The following is a 12,644-nucleotide window of genomic DNA, read 5'->3' as shown; positions in this document are numbered from 1 at the left end:
GTTTTTTTCGATTGTCCGTGCGACCTGTTCCGGTAATTAACCCGGATAATCGGGAGTGCACTGTATATGTTTTATCAACGTGATGAATACAGAACAATGGATAATACTACTACTAAAAAAAATGTAGATGATGTGTTTTTGCAAGAATCTTTTATGGCGGTTACGGCTACAATTAACAATTAATGAAGCCATCTAGTGGTGGTTTCTGATTTTTTTCACAAAATATAAGTATTAGAGAGGCATGTCACAGTAAGTCCAAACAAATTCTGCCACAGGTTCCCTCTATGGGCCACTGAATTTAGTTTAGTATGTAAAAAGAGATGATCTTTCTATTTCAGATTATTCGAAGAGAATGCAGAGCTTCTGGAACTGTTCGAGAAATTCAAGCACCTGAAATCTCGGCAAGAACAGGAAGAGAGCGAAGAACTGAAGGAGCACGCCGTGTCCGTCATGAACTCTTTGGACGAGGGCATCAACACGTTGGAAAATGTTGACCAGTGCATCGACTACTTGAGGAGCGTCGGAAAAAGGCACAGAAAGATCAATGGATTCAAAAGCGAATACTTCTGGGTAAGAGGAATTTTTAAGTTAACGAAAATCAGGCTTCCCTGATTTATATTGAAAGATCTCATAAAACGATACATTTTATTTTGCGCAAACAAACGAAAAATGATTTGTTTAAAGGGGGTCGGTGAGGCATATATATTAATAATGCACGTAATACCCGTATGCCCTAAATAAGGGCGGGTCGGGGTAAATTCTTCCATATTAATAATGCTAAAACTGACATTTGTCAATGCACCTTTTCTAGGAAACTACTTACAGTCCCTGGCCAAATTATTAGATTCACCATAAGATTCTATGTAAAATCTTAATTATCAGGTGATACTATACAGCTTGAAATGTTCTTACGCGGCCGATACCGGTTTACACTTGTTTATGTTAGTGTATCAGTTTGTTAAATTAGACGATATATAATATAAATTCGACGATTGAAGAAATTAGACGATATATTATAATAAATATAGAATATTTATTGTATCAGGTATTATATTACAGAAGGGAACCGATTATCCGGAACGGTCGGGACAATCGCTATTCCGGATAACAGACTTTTCCGGTTTTCTGAATCGCTACAAAAAGCCGTTTTCTTTACTGTTAAACCCGACTAAAAAAATTTTTTTGAAAATAATCTTAAAAATAAGAAAAAACGATGAAGTAATACACTAATGATTATTTCCAAAAAGATGGTAAGGTAAACATCTTTAAAAAGAGAAGGAAAAATCGTAAAATCTTATGAGGAAAAAAAAAAAATTTTTTTTTAAAAATGGCGTGAAAATTTATCGAATTTCGTTCCGGTTTTTTGGTTTTCTAATTTCCGGATAACGGGTTCTGTACTGTATTATATTTTAATAATTAGATCAAATTATTAGACGCACTGTAGTTTTTTATAAAATAAATACGTGTTTTGCACGATTTTATTTGCACTACTTTTATATTTAAACACATATGTGATAGTTTTCTATTCGGGAGATTTTTTATATATTTCCTATTTGTATTTATTTTCAACGTATTGCATTATAATATTAACCAATGAATAGACTAACGTAAACAAGTGCAAACCGGTTTCAGCCACTTATAAACAATGAAGCTATATAGTATAACCTGATAATTAAGATTAACCATAGAAACTTTTAATGCGTATAATTTTGCCAGGGACTTTATTTATTCGTCATATGCTGTTGAAGAACCTACATATTTGATCTTCACTTGATGGTCAAGATACTCCATATTTAAAATTTACAAGTAGTTAAAATTATAAATAATTAATCTTTACACGATGTTGGAAAAACCACCATGTTTTATCTTCACATGGTGCTGAGTATTCTCCATATTTACTCATTACATGATGTTGAAGATAAATATCCTTTTCCTCACCTGGATTTAAAATTTTTCCATATTTATTATTCACATGAAGCTGATCAATGGTCTTGTGGTGACTGTACTGGACAACGGGACCATAGGATGTGAGTTCAAATCCCACCGTAGGCATGGATGTTTCTTTCTTTCTCTGTGTTTTATGTCCTTTCTTCTGTGTGAATGTAACACGCCCTATAAACGGTTTTGTGGCTGTATGAGGTGGGCGACGCTATTCCACCGCAGTTGCTTAGCCACAGATGCCCACTGGTATAAGGCAGTAGCAATTCTGGTCTGAGGCCAATAGGAAATAGACCCAAGTGCCAGCCATTAAAATAAATTATTCATATGATGTTTAAAAAAAATATACCTTCATGCGGCGATGAAGTTTTCCCATAATTTACTCACCAGATTTTTTACTTCTTATTTTGTTTCCCGATATCGTAGGAACATTTACCAACATTTACCTGGCGCCGAATTATTAAACGCACTATAAGATTTAACATAAAATCTTAATTATCAGTTGATACTATACAGACTTATTGATTTTACGCGAATGAAACCGGTTTACACTTGCTTATGCTCCTGTATCAATTGGTTAACATTGTAATGCAATACATTAAGAATAAATACAAATAGGAAGTATATAAAAAAATCTTCTGAATTAAAACCTTATTTCATGTTTGTTTGAATATTAAAGTATTGCCTATAAACTCTGTGCAAAACATGCAATTATTAAAAAACTACAGTGCGTCTAATAATTTGGTCTAATTATTACAATATTCTAATATAATACCTGATATAATACATATTTTATATTTATATAATATATCGTCTAGTTTATCCAATAGTCGAATTTATATATATATATTTTTCTATGCCCGCCTGGGGAATGATTTACGTCATACAGGCATTCGAAAGACAGATTTGTTGGCCACTCTTTCACGGGCACCATATTAGGTGTGCCAACGTTGCTCCCACAGTAAGGACAGATAGTACNATTGCACTTGTTTACGTTAGTGTATCAGTTTGTTAAATTAGACTATTTATCATATAAATTCGACGATTGAATAAATTAGACGATATTGCACTTGTTTACGTTAGTGTATCAGTTTTTTAAATTAGACTATTTATCATATAAATTCGACGATTGAATAAATTAGACGATATTGCACTTGTTTACGTTAGTGTATCAATGGGTTAACATTATAATACAATAAGTTAAAAATAAATACAAATAGGAAGTATAGGAAAAATCTCCTGAATTAAAACTCATTGCATGTATGCATAAATATAAAAGTAGTGCCTTTAAACTCGTGCAAAGCATGTCATTATTAGAACACTGCAGTGCGTCTAATAAATTGGTCTAATTATTATAATAGACTAATATAATACCTGATATAATAAATATTTTATATTTATATAATATATCGTCTGATTTATCCAATCGTCTAATTTATATTATATATCGTCTCATTTAACAAACTGATACACTAACATAAACAAGTGCAAACAGTCACGTAAAAACAATAAAGCGGTATAGTATCTACTGATAATTAAGATTTCACTTAGAATTTCACAGTGCGTCTAATAATTTGACCAGGTACAGTAGAAATTTATTGTTAAGTTCATAAAACTTGTATATTTACATCTACTACAGATATTATAAACCTACAAAAATTTTAACACATTTTCTTAAAATTTCAAAATAAACCCTCATCCAATGGAATGAAACTAATTCTTTTTTTTTCCCCTTCAGAAAATGGAAGCGCCATTTCTAGCAGCAGTCAAAGAGACATTAGACGACCGCTACACAGAAAATATGGAGAGCATTTACAAAATAACGATACATTTCATTCTTCAAACAGTTATCGATGGTTTTGAAGGAAATCCATCTCAGAACAATGTCTAAAATACGCTTGGACAATTATTCTATTTTCAAAAACGCAAGCTCCTAATACCGTCCGCTGCGCCATCTATCAGACTAGAACGCATCGGACTTTAATAATATCTACAACCATACAAGATACTTACAAATGATTCGACAGATTTTAAGATGGAGAACTATTTACAAGCAAAGTTTTCTGCAAAGCGATTAAGAACATTTATACAAAGATTGGTGATTCCGGAACTCTGTTTTGAATCAATCGGATTTGATTCAATAACTTATGGTGGGTAAAACCGAACGCTATTTTGGAGCAAATTAGATTCGACGCCTTTCATTTTCAATGTTATTTTTCATCCGTCATTTTTGGATGCTTAGAAATATATAAGATATGTTTACGGTGTGATAATTTATGGATGTATTTCTCTTATGGTATATTGCGCCAATTTATTTTAGCCCAGCTACGACATTGTTTAATTTATTTAGTTTTTAAAAAAATAAACTGTGAAATATTTTTCGCGTTTTAAAGTCACTGAAAAGAACCTAATCGTTTATACAAAAAAGAGAACAATGGTGTGCATTTTGAATGAATATAACATTAAGTATTTTCATGTTCATGCGTCGTCCAATCATTACATATGTAACCCAGACAAGTATTGTTGCTACTCAAAGAAATGAAGCTTTTGTATCAATTGAGAAGGCTAAACTCGATCGTAACCGTTAGTAAGCAGGCTTGTCCATTACATGTCAAAACATCTCAACTCTATCTCTACTAGCCTAGAACTAATCATTTACGTTATATATGACATATTAAATTTCGACATTAAGAAACGTGTTCTAGTTGACAAGTAAAGAATTAAGTTAGAGTATATTTAACACTAAACATACTAACACTTAACATATACATATTTCTGCCATAGCAGGTACCTTGCGTTTCTTGACTGAATGTATGAAATATGGGTGTCAGGAAGGAAATAAACTTTAAAAAAAAACATTATTATAATTAAACAAAATTGTATAAAGCCAATTTCTATGTATTACAAAGAATACGAATTTTTAATTCATTGATCAACGCATTTTTGACTTATACGGGGTGTTTTCATTGTACATTTTCCGCAAGCATATTTCCTCTAATTATTATTATTTATGTAATTGTTATAATTATTTTTATAATTATAAGGAATATATAAGAATCATAATTTTTAAAATCATTCTTGTAATTAATATTATTTCTTCTAAGAACTTGTGCTGTCTTGATTGTATCGACATTTTTCTGGGTAAAAACTAACAGTTAGTTAGAAGTGAAATAAAGCTATTGAAATAAAATATAAGCAACTTACCAAAACATTTAGTTTTTGTCACTTTTTCTGACACAAAAATGCCAATATAAAAGTTTAGGTACTTTCTTGAAATTTGAATTCACAGTTATTCTGATTGAACTTAACTACGCAACAGTCTTTGCCGAAATGTGCAACTCATCGAATGCAATACGTTGAACACGCATTACATCGTCATTTCTAATCCGATAACCTTATAAAGCAACATATTTTTCTCCCGGTCAAATGACCGGTTGTGGTAGAAATAGGTATACGACAAGTATTATTCGAAACAAACAATATACAAAAAAAAATAATAATAGAATATTAACTGTATATAATTGTTTGAAAAAGTCATGAAGTCAAATGTGCAAAAACGATAAGATGATAAGCGTACTTTCGATGCAAAAGTTCTTAAACGGTCATTTGACCGGTTATGGTATGTTTAGTNTTATAAGAATATATAAGAATTATAATTTTTATAATTATTCTTGTAATTAATAATATTTCTTCTAAGAACTTGTGCTGTCTTGATTGTATCGACATTTTTCTGGGTAAAAACTGACAGTTAGTTAGAAATGAAATAAAGCTATTGAAATAAAATATAAGCAACTTACCAAAACATTTAGTTTTTGTCACTTTTTCTGACACAAAAATGCCAATCTAAAATTTTAGGTACTTTCTTGAAATTTGAATTCACAGTTATTCTGATTGAACTTAACTACGCAACAGTCTTTGCAGAAATGTACAACTCATCGAATGCAATACGTTGAACACGCATTACATCGTAAATTCTGATCCGATAACCTTATAAAGCAAAATAAATTGTTCTCCCGGTCAAATGACCAGTTGTGGTAGAAATAGGTATACGACAAGTATTATTCGAAACAAACAATAAACAAAAAAAATAATAATAGAATATTAACTGTATATAATTGTTTGAAAAAGTCATGAAGTCTAATGCGCAAAAATGATAAGATGATCAGCGAATTTCCATGCAAAAGATCCTAAACGGTCACTTGACCGGTCATGGTATGTTTAGTGTTAAGAACGTTACTAATTGATATTTTAATGATGTAAAGAGCGTTGTTTTTACTGTATGTCTGGTTTATCTTTTTGTGGAAAAAAAAAGGACTTGTCAATTGTTCAGTGTGCTAGATCATATTAAGATTAGATATTTAACATTAGCAGCTTTGGAATGGGAGAACACGATTTTTAGTTTGTAAAGAACGGTATTGTACCTTTCAAATTATTCTATACACAATATTCTATTTAAATAAAACAATCTGTGTTTCAAATTCTCTTTATCACATTAAATGCTTTCATTGATTTTATTATTTTAATAGTGAAGTAAGGATGCATAAATGATTATTATCTGACATCTCTAATTTACGAAAATTTTAATAGTTTCGGTTTTAAATACTACTGGGAGTTTTCAAAGTAAAACTAAGAGACACGAATATTTTTTTAATAATAGGGCTCCCGTGCGTAAGATTTAAGCAACTGCGCATGCTCGCATTTATTTTAGATGCTACTTATCTTTAAGTTATGTTGGCATGATTTACGCTACGAAGACAAAGCTACAAGCACGCTGTTTATAGCTGTTAAATGTAGTTTTCTGTTTAAGATTACCTTCGAACTAGAAACATAGATCTGGAATGCGAATTTGAAGAAATGTATTGATGAAATTTAGAAATGCATCATGTGATCTTACAACCAACATTGCGCTCACTCAATAAAAAAGTAATTTTATTGGTTTTTGTTTAACATTATGGTTGCCTAATTGTACTAGTTCCATAGGAAACTAGATATATTTTCGCTAGTTAAAAGAAGTTAAATAATCAATAGAAGTTCAATAATAATTTTTTTAAATATTATTATCGATAATAATAAGCTGCATTCTTCATCGCTGAATTTATCAAAATCAAAAATCTACCCAATTGTTCCTGCTCACAAATCCGCAGTTTTGCGCAGAACAAATCATCTTGAATAATATGCCACAGCTTTAAAGAAAAGGTCTACATTGTAAATGTTTATTTTGATTTTGTGGTCAAAGTTAAAATATTCCACTACGTTAGCGTTTTTAAGTTACTGAATTTTGCAAAATCTCTTATTTTCACTTACGTAGGTTTGAAAACTTTTCACTGGCGCATGCGCACTTCCCTAGAACTGACGCATGCGCACTTACTTTAAATCTTACGTGCGGATAGAAACGTAAATTTGTGAAATCTTCTTATTATAAATCTTCTTCGTTTGTTCAAAATTAACCAAAAGTACTGACTAAGCGTAACATACAGCTTTAACCATTATTTACTTAGAGGGCCTTGTACGCCTAACATTGCGTTTATGGCAGTCCATTTGAGTACAATAAGACAGCCTGATACTTAACAGTGAAGTTACTGATCTAGTTCAGCCTTGGACAAGTATATTTCCAATTTTGTGTGATCATATAATTGTGGATATGTGTATTTAAAGATTTTTATGCGAATATTATAGAAAACTAGTTTATCTTTGATTGTTGTCTTGACTGAACAATGCCATTATGTAAATAACTGTAAAAAGAAATCTGTATTTATTTTCCTGACTATAGAACTTTTTTTTTCAAATTTATGATTGATACTATTTTACCTTAAAAATCTTGACTAAATCTTTTTTTTTTAAATAGTTCTTAATCAATTACTTCGGATTTAAAAAATCTATTTTGTCAAGATTATTTATTTACTTAGTGATTCATTTTATTATAATACGGAACTGGTCAAATAGATTTGATTTTTATTGTATTAATATACATTTTTTCCTATAATGTCATGTTGAAACCTAGTCATATTTTAAATTGCATGTAGATATAATATAAAACATCCCTGCAAAACATGTTGCATACAGCTAATTTTTAGAAATTACTAAAAAATATATATTTGCACATATAAAACTCTTATCATGATATTTATCTATACAACTTGAAGAAAACTGGTTCAAAAGTGCAATAATCAATCAGCTATTTTATGTGTATTGACTGAAACGTATCAAAAATTTAAATAATTACAATAATTTTTTTAAAATTTTTTTTTCAGAAAACTTTTTCAATACGCAAGCTTAAACACTAAAAACAAAATTTTAATTCTTCTCATGAAATATTTTTTAAATATTTATAGTCATTCTTTATTTAACTTGTTCACTTGAATTTTATTGGTAAAGTTAGGTTTTATTTATTTGCTAATTGTAAATATTGCAAGCAGTGTCTGATTTATCATAAGGCCGGAAAGGTCCAGACTTAGGGCCCCCTCATAAGATACGAATATTTTTTGTGTGTTCTTCCTACAGAATTGTCTATTAGAATTATGAGTTAGTAAAGATTAAATCAAATATAGAGAGCCGCGGTGGCTCAGGGGATAGAGCGTTCGCCTTCCAATGAGGAGAGCCGGGTTCGAATCTGGTCGATGGCTGGTCGATACGAATTCCGCATCCGACTTGCAACAACCCCTGTGCTGAAGTGAAATATCCTTAGTGGTAGACGGATCATGGGTTAGAGTCCCCTTGCCGTCAAGCTTACAGTGGGAGGTTCTCGAGGTCTTCCTCTACGTGTAACGCAAATGCTGGTTAGCTCCACCAAAAAAGTCCTCCACGAAAGCCAATACTCGATTCAGGTGTTCCCTTATCTTCAGGATTGGGTTCAAAATGACAAGGCTACGGAGTTGAACTTTAGTAGTCGTAAACCCATAAAAATTGGGTCGACTGTCCAACGACGGTTATAAAATAAAACATAGGCTCAAAATTACTGATATATTGTAATTCATTTATGTTATAAATAATTGATATACGTGATTGAATATAATATTTTATTTAAAGGAACGACAAGAGGGATCTCTGACAGTCCCTAGGGTCCTCTCATTTCTTGATCTGATTACAAGTGTTCATTTCTTTCTGCCATGTGTCATATTTTGCAGGGATGACATCATACGTCATGAATGAGAGATTGAACTCTCATCAAATTTTTGTTTATAAAATTCTAGGTTCGATTTATTCGAAAGCAGATTTTAAAAAAAATTCGATCCTCTCTTCCCTTCTGGTTGGATGGGTGTTATTAATATTTTTTCTTAATTATCGGTTTTTCGTAGTTCGAATTAAGAAAGAAGTCATGAAAATAATGTTGAAGGAATTAATTTGTTAAATCCGTAGTTTAATAAATGAGAACTGAAAGAATGAATAGCGGATTTATAATTAATGGGCTTATTTTGAACAGCGCAATGGCCTATCTCTGTCGGCGCAATGAAAGCTAAGAACTAACTTCTTTTTATTTTACAAATGAAATCCAGTTGGCGCTACTAGTAATTCCGGCATTAACAGATGTAATTGAATAAGTTCTTTACCTTCAGGGAAGAAAATCTTCGGTGGTAAAAAAATACTATTTTCGTTAATTTCCTAACAAAAAAAATCTTTTTGAGATGATGACAAACAAAAACAATATTTTCCTTACAAAATTAATCACTATTTTACAAAACACACATTTTACTTCAACCGGCTTATATAGTTATTATAAACAAGATTCGATTACTCAAAACATCAATGTACTAAATACTGGACACGTATATATCAGGCAATTTCGCTTAACTTTAAAAATCATCATTGTAGGAAATACCGGGCAAGTGTACGCAGCTCAACTGCCATCAACCTTAAAAATGCATCGGTGTTAGGAATACCGGGCAAGTGAACTGCCCTTCACCTTAAAAAACGTCTGTATCAGGAATACCGCAGTCAATTTAACCCTAAAAAAACATCAGTATTATTATCTACTTTGATCAATATACAACATCAGAGGTGATAACAGTGCAGGAAAATGAATACCCACCCATCTATTGGTAAATATGATAAAAACTCCTCATCTCTTTCAGAAGAAATATTTTAAATAAAAGGGGAAGAGAGCGATAACATGTTTCCACCTGCCATTGATAATGAACTCCCCTTTCGAATGAATCGTTCCTCTAATTTTAGAATAAATACGTTTGATTCTCTGTAATGTGTGTTTCCTAGTCCGAATGTGAGAAAAGAAATCAATCCTCATAATGAATAGATTTTGTGTAATTGTTGATTACAATTGTAATCAACAGTTGTGTGTAGTAGGCTGACAAAGCCAGTTTAATTAATTAGTGTAATATATTTCGAAGATGATTAGTGTAATATGTTGCGTGTACTTTCTTAATGGTTCAATTACAACAAAAATTTAAAAGGAATGTATTTTGTAATATTGTTTTTTTTTAAAAAAAAAGACAACTGGATTTTTTTTTTAAGAAATCACATTTTAAAAATTTATTATAACATCTAAATAGTGTTTACATTGACATAATTATAATTATTATCAGTTGAGTCCCGGTGGTTGAGGGGAAGCTGCCCTGCAGAACCCTCTCGAAAGGAGGAGTTGAAAATTGACGAGGTACTGGAAATGATCTTCAGCTCTGACGTCACAATCCATGTTTCATCTGGTCATGTGCTAGTTATATGCTCATATGTTCTTTATTAATTTCGAATATTGATTTGTAAAGAAGAAATATTGCACATTAAAGCTATGGTGACTATGTTAATTGAAATTGTTAATTAAAAAATTTTAAGAAACAACTTGTAATTCGTTTCAAATTGTTCGAGATTAACTGATGTTCTATATATAAAAAGAGATTTAGTTATTTGTTTTGCTTAAAAATCTGATTTTTTTTTGGTTCGAATATTTAAATGTATTAAGATTTAATTTTTCTCACGACCTATATATCGCATAGGATGAAAAAGTTGAAATATAATAGATGAAAAAGTTATTTTCTGAATTTCTCTTCACACCTTTACAACAAAAAAAATTATAAATAACTAAATAAATACAAATAACTAAGTAAACATTCTTTTGACATTATTACTAAAGAAATTCAACAATTATGTTTTCGTTGAAATGAAGATTCCCTTTCTAACAAAACTTGAAACTGAATGAATGAAGCAATTTCTTTATAACAACATTCAATCTACGAAAATCTAATAAGATAGTTAATAAACGTAGATGGAACTAATAGCACCCCCTTTCGAGGGTCCTGCCACGTGCCAAGGTTCGGATTTCTATCTTCGGACCGCTAAGATCGACTTAATCCTTCAGAAGATCGATTAAATTAGTACCAAGCATGCTTACGCTAACTACTGAAGATTCCGCTTTCGGCTGACCGTTTGAATCATGGAACCCCAGAACCCAAGATCAAGAAAATCGAGATGGGCTCAGTAGACTTTACTTTCCATGCTGTAGCGTCATAATTTAATTATATGAATTGTTATAATTTTATTTATTAATTTAATTTATTGAGTTTTGTATATTAGTAATTTTTTTGTTTGATTATTTGTAAAATTGGGGAAAATTATTCCAATAAAAATTTTAAAAAAAAAAGGATTATACGGTCTTGAAGATTTGAAAATATTTTTTCACGCTACTTTTAATCTTAACAAAGGAGGGGGGTGGACTAAAGGTTTCTATCTAAAGAAGTAGCACTGACGAAGTATTAAACTATTATTCACGTAATTAACTACTATTCAGGTAATTGAACTATAATAACGATGTTTCAGGTTGAAGACAATTTATTAAAAATGAAGAATGATCATATTTGACTATTCGAAATGCATATGATTTATTTTGCAATTGTTCTTTTCTGAAAAATTCATTTTGAATTTATTTGACAAATTAGTAACGAAATAATATTATAAAAATTGGAAGAAACTTATTTTGACAAATAACTGGTGAGTTTATTCTTAACGAGTTCTCGAAATTGTATAAAAGAATGTTTTTAGTACACGTACGACTCTCCAATATATATATATATATATATATAATACGCTTAATTTTTAAAAGAAATAAGAAAGAAAATTTGGACGTCTTTTCAGTAAAAAAATTATTTAATTTTAAACAACTAAAGAACATCTTACTATCTAATAATATTTTTTAATCAATATATATGGCTAAAATTAATGCAAAAGAAAAAATGGTAACATAAGTCATAATTTTTCGGTAATATTGAATGACGTAAAATGACCTGAAAAAATATACATATAAAAATATCTTGCCTAAAAATTTTGCTCCTTTCAAAAAATTTAAAATTCATCTTGTATTTTTAACCTATATCTTGATTGTTTTAATGTTACTTCTTTCTATTAAAATTATATTCGAATCGTGTGCAAACATTTGTAATATTATTTTACTCTTTAATACATTCGATTTCTATCTTCTTTTTTTTCATTGAGCATCCAATTGGTAATAAAAATTTTATTCATTGCAATTCATTATTTTTTTAGTAACTTTATTCTGCGACATATACAATACGAATATTTGAAACTAAACAAGATTTGTGAAAAACTTACGCAACTTTTTATAATTATTAATACTAATTATTGTAACACTGTGCGTTAAAAAAAAACATAATTTAGAGAATGATTACTTATTAAAAACTCTTTGTCACATTTACTCGAATAATATGTATTTTTTGTTGACGCAATATTTTCATAAATTTTTA

At 30.2% G+C, this 12,644-nt stretch overlaps 1 protein-coding gene across 3 annotated transcripts in view; it reads left to right on the top strand.

Annotated features, from left to right (window-relative positions):
• LOC107454198 (cytoglobin-1) overlaps positions 1 to 4,304 on the top strand; it is a 145,682-nt gene extending 141,378 nt beyond the window's left edge. For all 3 annotated transcript variants that reach the window (XM_016071303.3, XM_016071304.3, XM_016071305.3), the window contains 2 exons: positions 339 to 570; positions 3,677 to 4,304. In XM_016071303.3, coding sequence (XP_015926789.1) covers positions 339 to 570; positions 3,677 to 3,829 — 385 coding nt within the window. In that variant the 3' untranslated portion in view covers positions 3,830 to 4,304. The remainder of the gene's footprint in view (positions 1 to 338; positions 571 to 3,676) is intronic.
• Positions 4,305 to 12,644: the final 8,340 nt, after the last annotated feature.

This window comes from Parasteatoda tepidariorum, chromosome 8 (assembly GCF_043381705.1).
Source record: "Parasteatoda tepidariorum isolate YZ-2023 chromosome 8, CAS_Ptep_4.0, whole genome shotgun sequence".
NCBI lineage: Eukaryota > Metazoa > Arthropoda > Arachnida > Araneae > Theridiidae > Parasteatoda > Parasteatoda tepidariorum.
This window is presented reverse-complemented; position numbering and strand designations above follow the sequence as displayed.